Source organism: Parasteatoda tepidariorum, chromosome 4, assembly GCF_982258835.1.
Source record: "Parasteatoda tepidariorum strain Cologne lab strain chromosome 4, Ptep-v5.0, whole genome shotgun sequence".
Classification (NCBI taxonomy): domain Eukaryota; kingdom Metazoa; phylum Arthropoda; class Arachnida; order Araneae; family Theridiidae; genus Parasteatoda; species Parasteatoda tepidariorum.
The window spans coordinates 105,519,671-105,541,905 of record NC_141758.1 but is presented as its reverse complement, the minus strand read 5'-3'; the positions used below and the strand labels follow the sequence as shown (position 1 = coordinate 105,541,905).

Sequence of the window (22,235 nt, the reverse complement as noted above, 5' to 3'; positions counted from 1 at the left end):
TTTTTTTCTACTTACTTTATTTTATTTTTTAAAATTTATTTTTCGATATTTCAACGTGAATAAAGTGATATATATATAAAAATAATTATTTTTCTTTGGGGAAGAGGGAATATTGGCTAAAAAACGAAAAAATATCGTCTCCGGAGCTACGCACACGACTCACTCCGTAACTCCTTTTAATATTAACTTATAATTCTCAAACTCTGTCAGAAATTAGAGTTTTATATACCAAATAATCGTACCGAAGGAAATTTTTATACACTAATTAGGGGGCACATAATGGGAAAAAATAGATTTTGTTAATTAACCAAAAGGAAGTTCCTTAAGCTATATATTCGTGCAAGCAACGTGTGTGCCGTGGTGTGATTGTTAGCGCCACGATAAAGAAGTGTGTCGACCCGATGGTCAAGTGTTCGGTCCTGGTTACGGATTAATTTGTAATTTTTTTTCCATTTACTTTATTTTATTTTTTAAAATTTATTTGTCAATATTTCAACGTGAATAAAGTGAAATATATATAAAAATAATTATTTTTCTTTGGGGAAGAGGGAATATTGGTTAAAAAACGAATAAATATCGTCTCCGGAGCCACGCACACGACTCACTCCGTAACTCCTTTTAATATTAACTTATAATTTTCAAACTCTGTCAGAAATTAGAGTTTAATGTACCAAACAATCGTACCGAAGGAAATTTGTATACACTAATTAGGGGGCACATAATGGGCAAAAATAGATTTTGTTAATTAACCGGAAGGAAGTTCCTTAAGCTATATATTCGTGAAAGCAACGTGTGTGCCGTGGTGTGATTGTTAGCGCCACGATAAAGAAGTATGTCGACCCGATGGTCAAGTGTTCGGTCCTGGTCACGGATTAATTTGTAATTTTTTTTTCTATTTACTTTATTTTATTTTTTAAAATTTATTTTTCGATATTTCAACGTGAATAAAGTGAAATATATATTAAAATAATTATTTTACTTTGGGGAAGAGGGAATATTGGCTAAAAAACGATTAAATATCGGCTCCGGAGCTACGCACACGACTCACTCCGTAACTCCTTTTAATATTAACTTATAATTTTCAAACTCTGTCAGAAATTAGAGTTTTATATACCAAATAATCGTACCGAAGAAAATTTTTATACACTAATTAGGGGGCACATAATGGGCCAAAATAGATTTTGTTAATTAACCGGAAGGAAGTTCCTTAAGCTATATATTCGTGTAAGCAACGTGTGTGCCGTGGTGTGATTGTTAGCGCCACGATAAAGAAGTGTGTCGACCCGATGGTCAAGTGTTCAGTCCTGGTCACGGATTAATTTGTAATTTTTTTTCTATTTACTTTATTTTATTTTTTAAAATTTTTTTTCCATATTTCAACGTGAATAAAGTGATATACATATAAAAATAATTATTTTTCTTTGGGGAAGAGGGAATATTGGCTAAAAAACGAATAAATATCGTCTCCGGAGCTACGCACACGTCTCACTCCGTAACTCCCTTTAATAATAACTTATAATTTTCAAACTCTGCCAGAAATTAGAGTTTTATAAACCAAACAATCGTACCAAAGGAAATTTTTATACACTAATTAGGGGGCACAAATTGGGCCAAAATAGATTTTGTTAATTAACCGGAAGGTAGTTTTTTAATTGTCATTTTGTGATGGGATGGGGGCAATACGTAACCTTTTTTTTTCGTTTCCTCTGGATATAAATAAATATAACACAATAGCAATTTAGTGTAAACCATGAACCCGTTGAAGAACTTATAATCGAATTAAAATGTGCAAAAAAAATATTTGTAGAATTTTTTCATATTTTTTTATTAATGCTTTGTGGTGCGCCTTTACCTCAGGTACCGTACGCACGTGCTTAGTTTGCTTGAGGGTTAATCCGGCCCTGCTTTTAGTAAATATTTATCATTTATTTTAATAATGGCCGAAAATATTTTGAATTGCAAAGTATACAATTTTTTGCATCAATTCGAAGAATATAATTTTACTTCCCAAAATACAAAGTTTAAGGGAAATTGGTTAAATATTTCCTGGGAAATTGAATTTTAAATATCTGACTTTTTTTTGAAATTCAATTTATCAAGAACTTTTTACCTGATTTTGCTCAAATTTTGTATTTTGCCATGTAAAATTACATTCTTTAAAGTGATGCAAAAAATTTTACACATTTCAATTCAAAGTTTTATCGGCAATTTTTAAATAAAATAATAAATATTTATTAAAAGTTTTTTTTAATTATTTTTTTTGTATGGTATTATCGTTGAATAAACGAATTTTATAATGGTGTGGTGCAAAAATGTTTCTATTTGCTTTAAAAGTTCTCGAGACATAGCGAAATACGCAAAAAGTAAAATTATCGTTAAGGGGTTCAAAGTTTGGACTGCTCTCCTGACCAAACTATTGGGACCGGACCAAATTTCCCAGATTGCGGCTACCTCCTTTATTTTTGGGATCGGAATCTGTCAAAAAATAGTTTTGTTTTTGTGTCTGATTTCGTAACTTAAAATCTTCTGCACTTATTAATTAGCAAATTTGAGGTCTACGCCTCGAGCCATTAAACTTGAGTCCTAAAACGTGTAGATCCGACCATTAGATCCAAAGTTATTCAGAGTAATCCGTTTTTTTTTTGTGCATTGTAGAGGAATATTTCCAATAAATCATGAATATAATATATTCCCTTATAAGTAAACTAATTATAATTTTATTTTTTACAGAAAGTATAAATGTTTGTTTAAATGAGGAAATTTTTTTTAAACGGAACAATTCAAGGGTTTAGTTAAGTTACTATCATTATTTAGTACAGTTATTAGAATACATTTCCTAAGTACATGTTATTTTATTATGTTAATATAGTTTAGTAGGTCAACATTTTAGTCTATACAGCTGAGCATCAATCAAAAGAGCAGTTTCAAATTTCGGTTTTATTCATACAAAACTGAAAAATGAACTTGGAGTACAGAGGGCATCAAATTTTTTTGTAATCGCTTGATTTGGGGAAAAGAGGAGTAAAAATGGAAGGAAATGAAAACTGATTTTAAATTTAAAGAATAAGATAATTGTTAAGTGTTTTTTTTTATACATAAGATAATTGCTTTTGTATTTGTATTTTCATTAATTAAACAAATAAAGGGATTGGAACAATTTGACACATTTTTATTTATTTAATATTTAAACACTAAATTAACAGAAATTTTCAAAACAAAAAGAGTTTTATGTTAAATTAATTCAAGAACATAATTGAAGGAACACACACTGGTAAGTTGTAAGATTCAAATTTATAACTACAAATTCCCATGAGGTTTTTCAAATCCCGATACATTTGTTATGATATTATGGTTCGTGAGTCATATTGCGCATAAAATTCCACACTTTTTAACTTGCTTTAAGGCTTCTACGTGATTTTAAAAATTTCGTATCTTTTTACGATTTCTTACGACAAGAGAGTTTCCAACCGCATGCTTAAACATAGTGCGTAGCGTTTTTAGAAGAGCTTAAAGGTGTTTATTTTTGATTTTCGTTTTTTAAAAGCCCTTAAAGGTGCTTTTATCATGGGGTATTTTTAAAAAGTGCTTAATTTTTCCTTTTCGAAAATGAAATTTTTTTCCTTTACCATGTCGATTTTCGCTGCATATCATGCAAAAGCGTGGCTTTCACTTATTTCCATTCAACGTTTTCACAAATCATTCAACCACAATCTATTTCGGTGTACCGTCGGCCCGCAATGTATGATAGCACCCCGATCATGCTACATGTTTGATGAAATACTTGGGAGTTCGTATGTGCGTCAACTGAGCAGGGCTCGGTGAGATTCTAGCACTCTCATGTGCAACTCAGCTGCATTTTGCAAGATATTTTCAATTTCAGGCTTCATTTTCCAACCTCTGAAATAGAACCGAAAAATCTCTCGATCTTTTTATGGTGGCTAATGTAATCAAGAAAAAGACTTCTCTATCAGAAACTAGTTATTTTATCATGATCATGTAAAGTCTTTGAAACTATCTTGCATTTTGTTAATATATATAGTGCTTACAAATATTTTTTGAGTGCTTAAAAAGTACTTTAAAGGTGCTTATTTTTTGTTGAGAGATTTGGTTATGCACCCTGTTAAATAATCACTTTTTGAAGCCCTTTATTTTAGCCGATTTCATTGTAAATCCAAGTTATTTTTCAAGCACATCATACAATTTAATGAGTACCGATTGATGTCCTTCATTCATAATAATTTCATTATAAATGTAAGCATTTTTTTTTGTTGCAATTATTGTATTGCATTTCCGTCCAATTTTAACGATTCTGTTACTTTAATTACGGTGTTTCAAGGAATGCTTACAAATTAGTGGCTATTATTTGTATTGCAAAATTCACTACACTACTTTAAAAAAAGCACCTTTTATTACCAACGACTAAAAAAGTAATAACGCTATATCACGAGATAAACTATTCATAGCCATTCTGATTCATTTCTAGTTAGTATTTCTATTAGAGTTTCACCTTCGTGCCGTAATTTTAATAATTAATTAGTAGTTTATGTATTAAAATAATTAGTTAAATATATATATTAGTTAAAACATTTAGTGACAGTAAGGATTATTACATTTCTTTTTTTTAAAAAATTAACTATAGTAGAAGCTATTTTATTTTATTTTATGGTGTGCAATAGAAAAATCAACGTTAACGACAAAAATACAAAATTAAGTTTTTCATATATTTATCACATTTTATATTTAATATATTTTACATTTCATACATATTTTGATACATACTTATTACATTTTTGTATAGCAAGCTACATATTGAAAAAAAATCCAAAAATAAATTTTATCAGTTTTTCAAATTCCTTTTTAGCATTAACAATAAAAAGATAACATTTGTCAATCCACTTTTCTTGAAGCGTGTTGTGAAGTATTTACATTGTGTTTTTAATTGCACAGCAGTATAGTAGTTTTGCTACTTGTAACAAAGTTAGTTCCAACCATCAGTAATCAGAAATGATTGTGCTCTGGAGAAAAAGTCTGGATTTCGCTAACCGAGATCCAAAGTTTTCGGAAAGCCAAGGTGCAGAAGTTTCAGGAAATCATCGATCACATTGATGAATAAAAATTCTTGTATATTTTATTTAGAAATATTAGAACCAGAATTTATACTTGGCAGCTCTTTCATTTGTAAATATTTTTCTAGTAGAATAATAAATGTGCTTACACATAAAAGTAAACTTTTACATAATTATCCATTTAAATTATGCTACATTTAAATATTTAGAATTTCATGTTTTGAAAATATCAAGTTTGAATTTATAAAGACATTCATTTTTGGAATATTCGCACTAATGATTTCACTCAAGAAAATTTCAGGATTTTTGAGTTGAGCTTGAGTTTTGAGTAATACAGTATAACATCTGTTTTAAATGAAAACAATCGAAGAAAAATATCCAAATTTTTATTTATAACTATACAAATTCATACATCAAAGTGTTAAACTAATAAATAATAAAATGAAGGAACATAATAATTCAGTAAAACTGGAATGCTGAGTCATGCTGAGGTTGCTATTCCAAGATAATCATTACGAGGGTATCGGGTGTAGAATGATTTCAGCATTTTGGAATTTGTTGTTAATACATATATTTCACGGCTGTAAAAGAATTTGAAATATTAATAATTATTTATGCTAGTTATGGAAATAATGTGGGAAGGAACAGATAAAACATTTTTGAGATGTAAAATTTAATGACAGTGACTCAGAAAACACTTTTTTTACATAAATACTTTTGTGGCTTTCTGGCCAGTAAATATACGACAGAGGCAGGGTTGCAAAAAACTCACCAACCCAGAAAAACCCCCCCTAAAGTTAGCTTTACTGGGTTAATCTAAAATTGATGTCTTTTTTATCCTCTGTTATATTAAAGAGCTATTTTATTGAAATATGTATGTAGTCTAGCATAAAAAAATGAACCTATGGTGATAAAACTAACAACAATCTGAAAAGAAAAATTATTTGTGGAATTCATGAAGAAAAATGCATAGGTTTCATATAAAAAACAGAATAATTTGTGTATAAATCATACCACAATAAAAGTTATTTCATAAGGATTTTAATTAAAAATAAACACAGACAGAGGAAATACATAATAAATTGATCAAGTTATCAGAGTTATAATACTATCTAGGTTTGACTGGATGGCCATTGATTCATATATATATATATATATATATATATATATATATATATATATATATATATATATATATATATATATATATATATATATATATATATATATATATTAAAGTTCAAAATTAAGATAAAACAAAGGAAAATTATAGACATATGAAAAAGGGGAGTAAAATAATAATTAAAAAATAACAAACAACTGATTAAAAAAAAAGAAAAAGAATAAATTAAAAAAAAAAAAAAAACGGAAAAATATATATATAATTTTTTTCATCAGCCCACACGATTATATCCGCAAAGATGAGTGCTTTCTGATATTGTATCAATATAGCCAAAGCAAAATATATTAATACAATAATGTAAGGAGCACTCAAAAATTTTTTTACAAAAATTACAACAAATAAAATAGAACACAATAAGTAAAAATAACACATAAAAACAGGAAATAAAAATAAAAAACAGTATATACGATCATATATATATAAGTGCTAAGCATTTTCCACATGCGATAAAATCGTAAATTTGACAAATGAATTTTTTTACTGTAAAGAAAAATTTTAACTTGATCCTAAAAATTACATCAAAATGAATTCTAACCAAATCATTATTTTGTATTCGATTACAGTAATTTAACTACAGATTTGCCACACAAACAATTAGATTTGGTTCCAAATAATAAAAGACCTAAACAAACTATCGAAAAACGCAGATTCAACCCTGTTAAATAATTTTATGGGAAACAAAATCATAAAACTTCTTTATTTTATAACAATCGTTGCACAGTGGACCTAATTTTGGGTTTACAACTACTAATGTTCAACTACATAGCCTTGTAATTTTGAACCAATCCAGAAGACATGGAAACTCCTGGATCAGTACCCCAAGAGGTATGATTTGTTATGGGAACATGGAGGACTTTGTAACTCGACAGATTTAACATGCATCAGTCACCATTTACTACACAGGGAAACTTGAGCCGGCGGGGTTCGAAAACACGACCTCTTGGACATGGGCCCAGTGCCCTACAAACCAGGCTATCTTGGTACCAATCATAAAAATTTACAATTGACGAAGATTTTTGAAAATCGGTGAATACTTTTGATACTTGGTTAGATCTGAGTGCAGCGTGACGTCATGAGGGAAGTCGTAGCTTCAGCTCTAAGAAAGGAATAAACCAGCCTCTCTTTTCTTTAGCCAAGGGGCATAATCACTGTTGCCATTTAGATGGAAGAAAAATTCATGTATTTGGTTTGATCCAGATTTTATTATAGGTTCTTAACTTCTTAGCAACAACAGAATTTTCCATACAAGTTGGAGGATGTAAATCAGAGGCAAAGAAACGATCATATCAATGAGTTTTCTCAACAAATTTGTAACTAAGTAAAACAGTTTAGAAACCTACAAAGTGGGGCTCAGCAGTCAACAAACACATCTTGCATAGGTTAGAAAACAAAGGAGGCAATTAATGCCCTGTAATGTATTTTATTTTCAAAGCAAAAAAAAAAAAAAAAAAAAAAAAAAAAATGAAGCTGAAGTGACTTACATTAGAGGTTGAGGTAGTAATTCTATCCTTAGATTTGATTTTATTACTTCAAGTTGACAAAGTCGTTGCAATGTAGGAACTAAATTAAGAACAGAAAATATTAATCAGAATTTATATATTTCTTATATTTTTAAAAGGAAAATACAATAATAATAATAAATAAAAAAAATATCATGCAAAGTATTCAAGTTGTTTCAAATAAATTAATGATTAAAATAAGAGTGAAACTACGAGTAATAATGCAAAAATAATTTTCAAATCATAATAAAGTCCCCGGCCAAATTATTAGATACACTATAAGATTCTATGTAAAATCTTAATTGTCATTTGATACTGTACAGCTATATTGTTTTTTCGGCTGAAACTGGTTTACACATATTTACGTTAGTGTATCAATTGGTTAACAGTGCAATGTAATACATTAATAATAAATACAAATAGGAAGTAAATAAAAAAATCTTCTGAATGAAATCTCAATATATGTGTGTTTAAATATAAAAGTATTGCCTATAAACTCATGCAAAACATGTAATTATTAACAAACTAGAGTGTCTAACAATTTGGTCTAATTATTATAATATACTAATACAATACCTGATATAATGAATGTTCTATATTTATGTAATATATCGTCTAATTTATATTATATATCGTCCAATTTAAACCATTGATACATGAACGTAAACAAGTGCAAACCGGTTTCAGTCATGTAAAAACAATAATGCTTAATAGCATCACCTGATTAACATGTTACATAGATTCTTATAGTGCGTCTAATAATTTGGCCAGAGACTGTAAATACTATTAGATAAAACTTAAAAAAATTATATTACACCACAACAATTTTGGTAGAAAATAGTAGCCTTACATATAAAAATTAGTTGCCTAAGTAGTCTCCTCAGAGAAATAATGTAGATACTATTTTCATACATGCAGTAGTAAAAAAATAATTAAAAAAAACGTCTCATTATACACTTGTACAAGATAATAACTTAAAACTTAGCTAGATTAGAACTAGATTAAACCATATTTACTAATCAACTACTATTACAATAGCAGATCAATATTTTTTTGCTACTTTTAAAAATATCATGAATAAGATAAAAAGGAAATTAAAGAGATAAATTTTGAAAGTTCAAGGTTAATAAATTCATTTTGATTTTGAGAACTAAGAATACTATACTGTTAAGTAAATATTTGATTAAAATAAACAATTGATCAAGATTCAAAATGAAGGTTAATTATATAAAATATTTTAAAAAAATGATTAAGTGATAAAGATGAAAATATTTAAAGATAAAAAAGATTAGGCACTTTAAAGATTTTTTAATATCTGATTTAGAGATCATGAAAAAAAAATTAATGAACATTTCAATATGCATTTCCATTTAAAAGGTATTTATTTAAAAAAAAATATATATATATATATATAACTTGCAAGTTTTCAAATATAATACAGTTTCCTGTTTAGAGTTTACTAATATTATAACTTTAAAGAGAAAAATCAATTTTTAGTATATTTTTTAAATAACATCTAATTTTTATAAAAAGAAAATTAATTGAAAATAAAACATTTAAAATTACAAAGAAAAAAAATATATAGCATTGAAAAAATTTGCTACGAAATGTTTTTTTAGCTAATTTTATCTTTAAACATATTACATAATAGGTTATACAGATTCCAGAAGTCTATAAAATTAAAATAAACAATATGTATATATCGTATATCTCACTGCATAAGTCAGCCACCTATTTTTGATGGCAAATTTCCAAAAAGTCTGGAGTACAAACCGACCACTAAAGTAGATTATTATTCCTACAAACCTCATGTTTAAAACGATAGTAGACATACTACATTTTTGTGGATTCAAATGTTACATTTAAATATTTTAAAAAGAGGAGTTTTGAATTCTCCAGTCTTTCAATGCTAAATTAATATATATACTCATAAGAAATTTATGATCAGAGCAAAAAGAAAAGGTTAATTTATTTTCAAAAATAAGTTATTATTTTCCTCATGGCTTTGGATAAAACAGGGTCAAGACTCAGGCAAAACACGAAAAAAAGCATGACATCATCTAACTATTATTTTAACACATTGACTAGAACTTTATTATTTTACACAGTAGTTAAGTAAATATTTTCTTTTAACACATTGTAATTCTTACAAAATATGTCATTCTGATGAAGAAAAAAAAAAGACTTTCAAAATCTCATGCAATATTTATATACTTCTGATGCTACATCTATATACTCCTGAAAAATATGATATAATTAGGGCAGAAAAAAAGAATTGGCATTCATTATTATTCTCTAGACAATTCAGGGTCAGTGCAAAAGTCGGAATATCACATCTTTAGAGTAACTAATTCAAGAAAAAACTTACTTCTTACAAGAATCGCGATATTGCATACCTGCCAACTTTTAATCCATTCGAGGATGATTTTCCCTAGTGATAGTAAATTAGAATTTAAATTACAATTTTAGGCAGAAACACTGGCTGTGTTTTGATAAAGATTATGCGAACTGACACTACAGTATTACATATTAATACATAACTTCATTTTTTAAAAAATAGTGGTTGCCATAAAGATTTTAAATTAAGTTTATAAATGCAAGGAATACATAGAAAACATGCATTTTACTACCACTTTAAATATAGAAATAAAATTTTACGGCAAATGTGTAAAAGGTGGCAGGTATGATATTGGATTTTAAAATTGCGTTATTGAATTTTTAAAACACACAAATAAGAATCACTGTGCATAGTCATTAAATCGCATGAATACGAATCGCAATACTGGATTTTAAATCAGGTATATACGAAAATCGATGTTTGATATTAAAATCGCGTGAATAAGAATCCAAATATTAGCAGATTCTGGCGCGGTTCCAAAGGTTTAAAAATGTGAAAATCCGCCAAACCAAAAGAATCAAAATGGCGAAAGAATTAGATAAGGCGTAATTCTTCATGTGATTAGCAAAAGAATTTATGTAAACGTCCTGTTAACAGAATTTAGAAAAAGCTTCAAAAATTTGAATGATTGTAAGTTTTTTATTCGCGGAAGTCCGCAACCAATGGTCTTGATTTACGTGGAATTCTGCGATACTTGCGCAAAAATCGTATGTCCCCTTCCTAGCTATTTAGACCCAGAAGAATGATACAGTGGGGAATTATCCGGAACGATCGGGACCATTGCTATTCCGGATAACTGATTTTTCTGGTTTTCTGCATAGCTACAAAAAGCCGTTTTTTTTATTGTCAAACTCAACTAAAAAAAAAAAAAAATATTTGGAAATAATCTTAAAAAGAAGAAAAAACAATGAAGTAATACACTAATAATTATTTCCAAAATGATGGTAAGTTAACATCTTTCAAAAAAGAAAGAAAAATCCTGAAATCTTATGAGGAAAAAAAATATTTTAAAAGAAAAATGCCGGGAAAATGTATCGAATTTCGTTCCGGTTTTTTGGTTTTCCGATTTCCGGATAACGGGTTCTGTACTGTACCAGGAATTTTGGGGTATCCCCGGAATACAATCACACCTGATTTATGAAATAAAGTATGTAGTGAAATAATTAGTATTTGAACACATTTAATGTTTGAAGAAAAAGTAAATTTAACTTTTATTATTTTTTTTATAACAAAACTGGCAACCATCTAAAAATAAATAAACAGTTGAATTTACTTATACTCAGTTAACAGAAAAGTACCTTAGCAAGTATTAAAATTCAAAAACACTTACAGAAATCTAAAATATATAAATCTGAATGATCTTGGAGTGTACGATTTTCTTGAGTATCATTGCTATAGTGTCTGGCATATTCATCTTCATTGAGGGGACTAGAGAGAAAAGAAATATTAACGATGTTACATGGAAAATTGTTTCCTTTAGAAAGGATGAGCAAAGAAATACATACATTTTACTGGAATGATGCCCATTTCTAACACTAAAAATACCAAAACCGGTCAAATGACCATTTAAGAACTTTTGCATTGAAAATGCGCTTAAACCCCGATGTGAAAATCCATGACTTTCTAGGAGCGCAGATACCCTGATATTGTATGTAAAATGAGTTTAGCTTGTGCATTAAAATTATACACCATATTTCTGACCACTTTAATTATTTTACGGAAATATTATTGTAATTTCATAGAAACTAAAAGGTGTTATGGTACTTTCACTTCATGGCAAGCTGGTTCCTAAAAATTGATTCTGGCTCCTAGAAATAACATCTGGGGACCAGAGCTGTATTTCTTTATTTTAAATAGAATGGGTTAATAAAACTTGATCAGTGTTACAACTTTCATTTGCTTGATAAAAACATCTTGAAATATAGTTTAATATCACTTCTTTTCATGTTTATTCTGTTTTTCTTATTCCCGAATGGCAGAATTTTTTCAAGCTATCTGCAATAAAACTCCCTAGCACTGTCTTTCTGCAAGATATTTTTAATCATAACAAAGATATTTGTTACTAATTTAAAATAACAAAAGCATCGTGTTTGAAAAAAAAACGAAAATATTTATTTATTTATTTATTTATTTCAAATGGCAGAGGTAATTGACATGAAAAAGCAAAAACATAGGAACAAAACAAGAAAGTAAAAAGTCATTTCCTTAGGAGCTCTCTTGCTTCCCAATATCGCTCGGTAGACGACGACCCGCGGAGGGTCCTGCAGCACAGGATGTGGCTGCCATCCAAAACAGCTTGGCTCATGCATAGAGAACAATAGGGATCAGGTGCCAGCCCTAAACGGTGCGCGGCAAGGCAGTCATGTCCGGTATGTAGTCGAAACTGAGTCACCGCTTCGCGGCGCGGCCAGTCTGGAATGGTGTTCTGTTGAAGATCTCTCCACACTTTGGTTTTTACCCTTTCTGACAATTGTTGGTGGAAATCCCCATGGATTTTTGATCTAATAATCCTTTTTAAAGCTGAAAAGGGGACTGGGCTACTAAGAGCCTGGAGAATTCTTGTGCCTCCCTTTGCCAAAACATCAGCACTCTCATTTCCTGCAATATCACAATGCCCGGGATCTACCTCCCCATGGTGTACCCTGGTAACGTCTTTTGACGGCTAAGAGATCTGTAGTTTCCGGCATGTCTTCGCTTTGCTCCCGCCCCTCGAGGGTTTTCGGATTGAGCGTCCTGCAGTGGAATGGTGGCCTTTCCCAGACAAAAAGGCTCGATTTGCTGCGTTCACTTGGGGATCACGACATTGATATTTTTACGTTACAAGAAGCCAATCTTACAGAGGAAACTCTTTGTTTCTTTCCATTTCAAGGTTATCATCTATTTTTATTACCAAAACGAAAATAACTATTATATTTTTTTACTGAACATGTGATAATTTTTTATTCTAATATTAAAGGTGATATTCTTGCATTTTTTTGGAATGCACTAATTATTTTCTGCGTCACATTTTGTAAATAATCATCACAATAAAAAATAAATAAAATCATGAAATCCGTTGCCGAAAAAAAAAAAGATCGATGACAAACTCAAGCGAATCGGACTCCTCAAATGAGTATTTCGTTTCGAGATTAGGTTGTAACAAATAATATCATATATAAAATACCTTATTTAAAACCTATGGAGAAAATCAACAGCAATAATTGCTAAAAATTCGATAGTATTATTGCCTTGAAAAGTAAATACTCAACTCCACAATTCGAGTTCTTCATATTGTTTGAAATATATGGGGATACTTAAAAACCATATCAATATCAATAACTGCCGAAACTTCAATCGAAACATTACATCCATTTACTACGCTATCTGCATAAATTGAGCATGTCAGAAAGGGATTATCCAAATGTATGATTCAAAATATTACGAGGAATTTACGAGAAAACTGAAAAATTTTCCTTTTCAAACGAAAAATCTTTCTGCAAGAACTCTGTAACGTTCTGCAACAATGTCACCGTGTCATTGTGATTTTCTGCCATGAAGTTTTTATCTAAATCAATTCAATCAGTTAGGTAAATCAATCAAATTGAATAACTAACGAAGTACCTGCTGCCACCAAATAGAAACATGTGATCTCCAATAACACAAGAACAATGGCGCCTTCTTGGACATGGAGGTTCACCTTTAGGATGCATTTCATACCACATTCTTTTTTCTGTGCATTGAACAAAAGTATTAATTCCAGAAAACAAAACATAAAATAAAGATATTGAAGAATATGCAATGGATAAAAGCTGTTAACTATTACACTTGAAAGCATTAAAGCGTAATATAACATAACATGAAAAGCACTCATTTCCATAGAAAGGGATTTTAATATTCTCTTGGGCCAACTCTAGAGCAAATGCAAGATGCGATACAGTCAGGCATTAAAACATAAAATTCCCTTATAGTGTTCAGTGGCATCCTGCTCAACAGTTGCAAAATCACAGCTAAAGTAATCAAACTCAGAGGTCGTCACTTGCCGTCCCAAGTGGTTCCAAACATAGTCATTTGGTGACAAATCTAGGGATTGATCAGGCCAGAGAAAGACATCCTTATTGCGTGCAGTTTAGCATTGTCTTGTTGAAAAATGGATCCTTGGAGCCCTGCCGTGAGTAGCAACACATGTGGCTGAAGGATGTCACGAACATAGAGCTGGGCTGTCATGGCACTGTGCTTCAATATTAAGAAGTATTTATCTGTGGTATGCGATGACACCTAATACCATCATACCAGCTACGTAAAAGCAGTGTGCTGCAGAGTCAACACCCATTGTTGACTCTGTTTGGAGTGGTACTGCTCTCGACGGTAAGGGACAAGCAAAAGGAAAGGAGCAAACGAATGGAACCAAGCCATCTTCAATGATGAATCCAGATTAAATTTGGATAGTGATGACCATTGTGTAGACGCCCTGTGGGGGAACATTTCAATCCTATGTACACTGTACAGCAGCACGTCACTTCTCTACAGCTGGTGGGACAGGACCGTATACAACATATAATCACCCATAATATTGTTACTTTTGTTGTTACTTTTAGTTTACAATCATGACAGAACAGTGGTACATTCGTGACAACCTTCAGCCAAGTGTGTTGTCTCTTATGTCAGGACTCCTAGGAGCCCTTTTTCAACAAGATAATGCTCTACCATACACAGCAAAGATACCCCAGGGATACCCCACCACGTTATCACTCTCTCCTGATCTGTTCGATCACCAAATAAGCATATCTGGAACTACTTAGGATGGCAAGATTACAGACTCCGAGTTTAATCAATTTAGCAGTATTTTGACAGCAACTGTAGAATGAGATGCCAGAAGAACGTCATAATGGAACTATGTGCCTGACTTTATCGCATCCTACATTCATGTTAGAAGTGGTACAAGTGGATACTAAAATCTTCAGTCATTGTATTTTTACCTGCAATAAATTATCATTTTGCTCTGATTTTTGAATCACTTATTTATATCAATTTTATACTTAGGTTAGGGGGGCACAACCTTTTTGACTGAAGGGGCACTTGCACAGCGGGTTGATTAAAGAAGGGCCACATGCATATTTTGTCCTGTTGGTGACAATTGGCAAATATAATATTGCTCATATAAAAGTTAGTGTTCTAAGGCAATGGTTCCCAATTTTCTTTAGCTATGGAACCCTAAATAATTTACCCTCACTTGGCGGAACCCAAATTTTACAGATAAAGCTTATTAAAGTAATTGTGAACATCATAATCTATAAAAAACACTATTTTTAAAATATTTAATGAGAGGAATGAAGATTTTTCATTGTTTTATCATTAATAATCTTAAATTATATTTTGAGTCCGACAGTGAAATTTTCAGTTCTTGTGCTATATCTAGTTATGAATTTGTTTTCCGTGTACATCATAAATTGAAAATGAACAAAATAAGCCTAATTATAGTTTATATTCAAATGAAAACTTTAAAGTGCCATAAGAGTTGAAAATGGTTAATAAGGAAACATATCATTAAAGAATTTAATTATTTTATTTTGATTTGAAAAGCGCAATAGGAAATACTAATGCAATATTTTATAAATTATTATTCTATTTTTAATCAATATAATGATAAGAAAGATATTTTATTTTAAAAAATGTCATTTTTATCTCATTAGCATTTTACTTTAAATTATTTCCTAAAGGAAATTGAAGTATTAAATGAGACATGAATTAAAGGTATAATTGGAGCTTTAAAAACTCATCACTGGTTTTAAAAAGTATTAATTCACAGAAATCTGTTCATGGAAACCTAGGGTTCCGCGGAACATCATTTGGGAACCACTGTTGTAAGCACTAAATTTTTCTTATCAAAAAAAATTATTAGAATTGCAAAAAGTTAAATACTTTTATCTATTAAAATTCATTCCAAAATTAAAAAAACTCATGCTTTTTCTAAAAATAAATTTCCCTTTTTATCAATTAATTTGTCAAAAAATGTATACATACATATTCTAGGGGGAAATATAAAGTCTAACCCCCCCCCCCAAAAAAATGAATAATGCTCACAAAATAAATGTATAAAAAATACATATTTTAATTAAAGAAAATTTATGAGGATTAAAGAAAAATTAAAATAAAATAAAATTCAATATTTTGTTATTATTATACTCCAGATATTATACATATATCTGAATTATTAGAGGTTTCATGAATTTTAAATAGGAAACGCTTCTTTTTCCTATTATTTATTTATTTATTCACCAGTCTTTTAATAAAAAGCATTATTTATTCAATTTGATTAAATTTAATAAATATGGATTAATTTTAATTAAATAAGGATTGTTTATACATTTCATATCTTCTCTTTAGGAAGGTTTGATAATTTGTGTTAAAAATATGTTTCTTATTTAAAAAAATATTACTTTCTTTTAAAATTAAAATCACTCAATTAATCTTACTGATCTATTCCTTTCCATAATTACTTTTTAATCGATGCTAATATATCTGGCTTCAATTTTTAACTATGATTTTGTTTTTAAAAATGTTCTTACGTTGATTAAATATGATTTAACATCAATAATGATTACTTTTTTTTTGCAAGAACTTTATACTTATAAGAAATGGATTCTTTTCAATTTTGCCCAGTAAATTCCCTTAATCTTATTTCCCTTTTCAGATACTTTTATAGTTCTGATAATTTATTATTTGTAATTAGAGTTGACATTATTTGAATTCCCTGATTTTTAAATAAAATTTACTTATTAATGCTTTCATAAGAGCACAATTAATGCTTTCATAAGAACTTATAGCTAAGAACTTATAACTTAGAAGCTTTCATAAGAAAATCTTGTCAGGGCAAAATGTTTTTCTTTTTGAGTAAAAACCCTGATTATTTCCATTCCTTGTCTTGAAATAAGATCGAAAACTCATCTCAATGCTCCATTATGTGCTTTACATCTTCCTCATGTACCTCTTGAGTAGGGGTGCACAACCTTTTTCAGTGAAGGGCCACATGCACAGCAGATTGACCAATGAAGGGCCGCATGCCAAAGTGTTTAGACCGACATATTGAAAGCAATTGTTGGTGGTGATTGTTATATAAACATCATTGTTTATATAACACTAAATTCTTTTTGTCGGTTTACCTTGTAATCTCTTTGCAGAAAATACAATACTTTAAAGCGTTTAAAATTAGAAAATGCAAAACTGATTACTTTAGAAGGAAAACAGAATTCGAAAATCAGAATCAATTTATCAGAAAAAATTTAGATAAATTGAAATAATTAAAAAACTATGGAAAAAATTGAATTTTTTTTTATCACACTACAAAATACAGAAGTCCATTTAAACATAAATTTTAACGTTAAATTTTTTTTCATAGAATTAAATTTCAAATAAATAAATATTCTAGTTATTAATATAAATTCAAGTTAAATACTTTGATTTAAGGAAAGTTTATACGGTTAAAAATTATTAAAACTAAAACAAAACCCCTTAAGTGGAAAATAAGATTTAGCATTTATTAGGGACTGTACTTTAAGACATTACTTTTTCAGACATTTTTATTTTAAATTAATAATAAGAGGCTGAGAGAGGAAAGAAAGAAAGAAAGAAAACACATTAAATTTTAAGGAACTATATTCCTTAATAATAAAAAACTATTAAGATACTTGTTTACAACTTTTTATGACGAATATATTTTTAACATAACACTTACTATTTACAATTAATACACAATCAATTAACAATCAATAAAATTTACATTACTTTACGAAACTTATCTTGATTAAATTTTTTATACAGTTAAAATTTAATGATATACAAATCATTTCCCAGCATATAATCATAAATGATATAAAATGCTCCAAGAAGGTAGAAAATGGTTTAAAAAATTTCTTAATGGTTATACTGTAATTTGCAAAATTTTTTAATATTGTGATAATTTTATCTACTTGATCATGTGATATTTTTTGAGCCATTAAATGAAAATGTAATGATTGTATTTAAAGACTACTCTGTAATTTTGAACAGGCCAAATTCATTCTGGAAAACAGTCTTTCGACAGAAGCTGTTGTTGTGGGTAGTATTAAACTTAGAGCAAATAACATAATCAGTTTTGGAATTTGTCCTAGATGGTGTTCTTCCTTTCTGGGTTTTTAAATCGCGGAAATACAAATAGCGATGTGTTATTTTTTAATTGATTGAATATGAATAGCTATGTGTTATTTTTTAATTGCTTGAATACAAATTGCCATGTGTAATTTTTAAATTACGTAAATAAAAAACTCGATGCCTGTCAAATCGCGTGAATACGAATCGTGTGGCTTTTAAATTGCGAAAGGACTACTCACAACACTTGATTTTTAAAATGCATGAATATGAATCGCGATATATGGCTTTTAAAACGCGTGCATATTAATTGCGAGAAAAGTAGCAAAGGATGATATTTTAAACGCCAGAACACAAATCGCGATATGTGATTTTAAATCCCGTAAATACGAAACGCGATGGATTATTTTTAAATCTCGTTAATGTTAATACGAAATGCAATGCGCAATTTTCAGAGAGCGTAAATACAAATTACGATGTATGACTTTTAAATTACATGTGAGAACAAAAAGAATAGGTTCGATGTGTGTTGTTAAACTTGCACGCGTTCATGGGACTAAAGAATTATGCCGTGTTTTGAATTATTTTTTTTGCGAAACGAACCGCGTTTAATATAAACACATCTCGTTTTTTTTTCCTCCCGGGAAGGTGTTGATTTGGCTAAGGTACGTAATTACTTTTTAAGTTACGAAAAAAAATTAAAACTGAATCGAATTTCGCGAGTTGTAACAAAAAGAATAGGTTCGATGTGTGTTGTTAAACTTGCACGCGTTCATGGGACTAAAGAATTATGCCGTGTTTTGAATTATTTTTTTTTGCGAAACGGACCGCGTTTAATATAAACACATCTCGTTTTTTTTTCTCGGGAAGGTGTTGATTTGGCTAAGGTACGTAATTACTTTTTAAGTTACGAAAAAAAATTAAAACTGAATCGAATTTCGCGAGTTGTAATATTGTGTGAAAATATCAGGTATATTCTAAATCACAAATAAAAATGGAGCAATAACGGGAAAGAAGAAAAAACACGTTCGAAAAACCTCTTAAAAAATGCGTGTTAAAATCGGTACAACGCAAATAATAAAATCGGCACAAACAGAGCACATAAAAAATAATTATTTTAATGCGCGATTCAAAACTCGCTTGCTGTCAAACCATAGTATTAAAAATATCATAATCTTTTTAAATCACAGGGAAAGCGTAATAACTACTAAAACAATGACCAAAATACTTTTATATTTCAGATGAAATTGGAGTAAATTAAGTCCATCAAAATTTTATGTAATTTAAATGCCGGATTTGAAATTAAAATGTCGCAATAGCGTATAAAAAATGTCGGTACTTTCAAAACCTTGTAAAAATGTGTAGCAATAATTTCTAAAATAACGATTGAAAAATAATTTGATTTGCGATAAAATCGTTACAAGTAAGCCATGTCAAAAAATGGTTACCTAAATGAGCGATTCTTTACTCGCAATTCGCAATAATATCGTGCTAAAATATCGAAGTTTTAAAAACCGGGCGGAAATGTGCAGCAATAACTGTTGATCTAAAGTCATTTAGATTTTCCATGAAGTTTGCACAAATAAAGCGTTCAAAAATCGCTATTTCAGAAACTACTTGAAAATGGGTAGCAATAACTACCGAAAAGTCATACGAAAAGCGTCAAAAGTGGTAATTAAAATTCGTAATAATGATGTATTGGGATTTTTAAAACTATGCTGCAATCCGTAACCATCGAAAAACTACATTGATTGAGATTGGGTGCGTCAAAAAAGTGTAAATTTAAATTACCGAATTTTTTTTATTATTCTTCAAAAACAAATATTTAATTTTTTTCTCATTTTGTTCAGATTGCAGCCGCACATCGAGGGTTGGCGGGCCGCAGGTTGAGCACCCCTACTCTTGAGTATCAAATAACATACATGCTCATCATCATCTTCATAGTAGGCCATACAGCTCAATGTGGGCCAGTGCCTTCCTCTGAAGATTTCTCCATAATGACTTCTGATTTATCTTTGATCTCCAATTCTTTTCATTAATTGCAAGAAAATCAGATTCCACCGAGTCAACCAATCTCAACCACGGTCTTCCTCACTTTTTTGTTCCAGAGAGTTTAAAAAGCAGCATCTTTTTTATTGTACTGTCATCACTCATTCGAATCACGTTGGCCATCCAATTCATTCTATTTATTTTTATGTATTTAATAATATCGGGTTGTTTATAAATCTTGTACAGTTTCTGTATCTTTTTCCAATTATTGTTTTCATTTACACCACCAAGTATACTCCACAAAATCTTTCTCTCAAATATTGCAATACAATTTTCCTCCAGTTTTGTCATTGTCCAAGCCTCAGAAGTGTATGTCAAAACTGGGCTGACAAGAGTGTTGTAGATTACGAACTTTGTTTTCCAGAAACAAACCTAGATTTAAGAAATCTTCTCAGCCCATAGACAGCCCTATTTGCCAGATAGAGTCGGTTTTTTATTTCATGATAACATACATGATATTGTTTGAAAAAGCGAACTCCATCCCTAATAATTTGACGAACAGTATGCAGCACCATTTTTTAAAAGTTTCTACAGTGATTTCAGAAAGGATGGAAAATAAATCTAAATAATTACTTTGTAACAAGTTTTATTCCTATAAAATACAAAATTATTCTAAATAAATATTTAATGTATAACTAACAATTCAACATTATTTAAACTATCACTTAAGACTACCGAACAAAATGAACCCAAATAAATACTTATTATATAACTAATTATTTAGGTAAAATTCAGAAAAAATTAGTTTTTGACAATATTAGTGATAAAAGAGACTTCTAAGAACCAAATTGTAAAATAGAGACCTTTAAGGCAAAAAGACTCCCTGGGAGCCCTATGTTATCTGGTGGAAATTCTGGAAACTAGTAGGTATATCTGGGAACAATATTAAGGAACAATTTGATGTAAAAATGTCACCTCGGAAAAAAATAGAAGTAAATCATTATATTGACCTAACACTTTATATATAAGAGGTATTTTGAAATTCTCAACCCTTTAAATATCCTTGTTAAAAAAAAAAGAATTTAAATCCAGGGTCATAAATTAGTATTTAAGCTAGGAAAGGACTAAAAGGTTATCAAAACCTGAAAATTCTTAAGTGAGGAGTTAGGATTAAAAACAACAAAACTGGTTTGATTGTTTAAAAAAAAAACTTGAAGGCGTTTCTAATGATTGCTGTTCGCCTAATTTCTGTTTCACTTGGCAATCAAACAGGCTTTATGTTTATCTCCTCATTTATGGTTTGGTAGGTTTTGATAATATTTTTTCTCATATACATTGCTACTAATTTGCAATACTGTGTACATTTCTACATTCAGAAAAATCTAAAAATATTTATTAAAGGTGGTAGTTATGAAATATATATACGTATATAAAAAAGCTCATACCTGGATTAAATTTATAAATGTCGTTTAAATGGTATTTAGTGTGGCCGTTGAATCCTCCAGTTATGTAGATTTCATTATGATACACAACTATTAAAAAAAAAGATAAATATATAAATAAAACATTTATTGCACAAGCAAATGTAAATTAAAAGAATACTGATCTTGTACACTCTTTAAAATACTTTAACTTTCTTTAAAAGATAAAGCAATCGACGTAAAAAGGGTTATTTAAAATGATGGATCGCATTAACTAATTGAAAATTGTGATGAAAACAGGATGATGACAATAACAGTTGAAGATAAAAACTGGATCATGATTGATAAAACTTTTATTTAGTAGTATTTGTACAGCTCGAGATACAAAATTTATATTTTTATCCATAGGACTTTTAATTGTATAAATTTTGCATAATAATATTAATAAGGACAGATCATGGGAGAAAAATCTCCCATGAGTTGCCTATTCAAAAGCCAAATTAAAAAGTAACTGAATTGTTCTCAACAGATATTTAGGATCATGAGAAGAGATCCATGGTTGGTAATTTTTCAAAG

The 22,235-nt window shown here is 29.5% G+C and overlaps 1 protein-coding gene across 1 annotated transcript in view; it reads right to left on the bottom strand.

Moving 5' to 3' along the window:
* Positions 1 to 5,435: 5,435 nt before the first annotated feature.
* LOC107455027 (kelch domain-containing protein 3) overlaps positions 5,436 to 22,235 on the bottom strand; it is a 36,435-nt gene continuing 19,635 nt past the window's right edge. The window contains exons 6-10 of the mRNA XM_087161875.1: positions 21,684 to 21,770; positions 13,747 to 13,855; positions 11,477 to 11,574; positions 7,731 to 7,809; positions 5,436 to 5,647 (exon numbers count right to left, since the gene is read on the bottom strand). Of these exons, the coding sequence (XP_087018001.1) occupies positions 5,548 to 5,647; positions 7,731 to 7,809; positions 11,477 to 11,574; positions 13,747 to 13,855; positions 21,684 to 21,770 (473 nt within the window). The 3' untranslated portion in view covers positions 5,436 to 5,547. The remainder of the gene's footprint in view (positions 5,648 to 7,730; positions 7,810 to 11,476; positions 11,575 to 13,746; positions 13,856 to 21,683; positions 21,771 to 22,235) is intronic.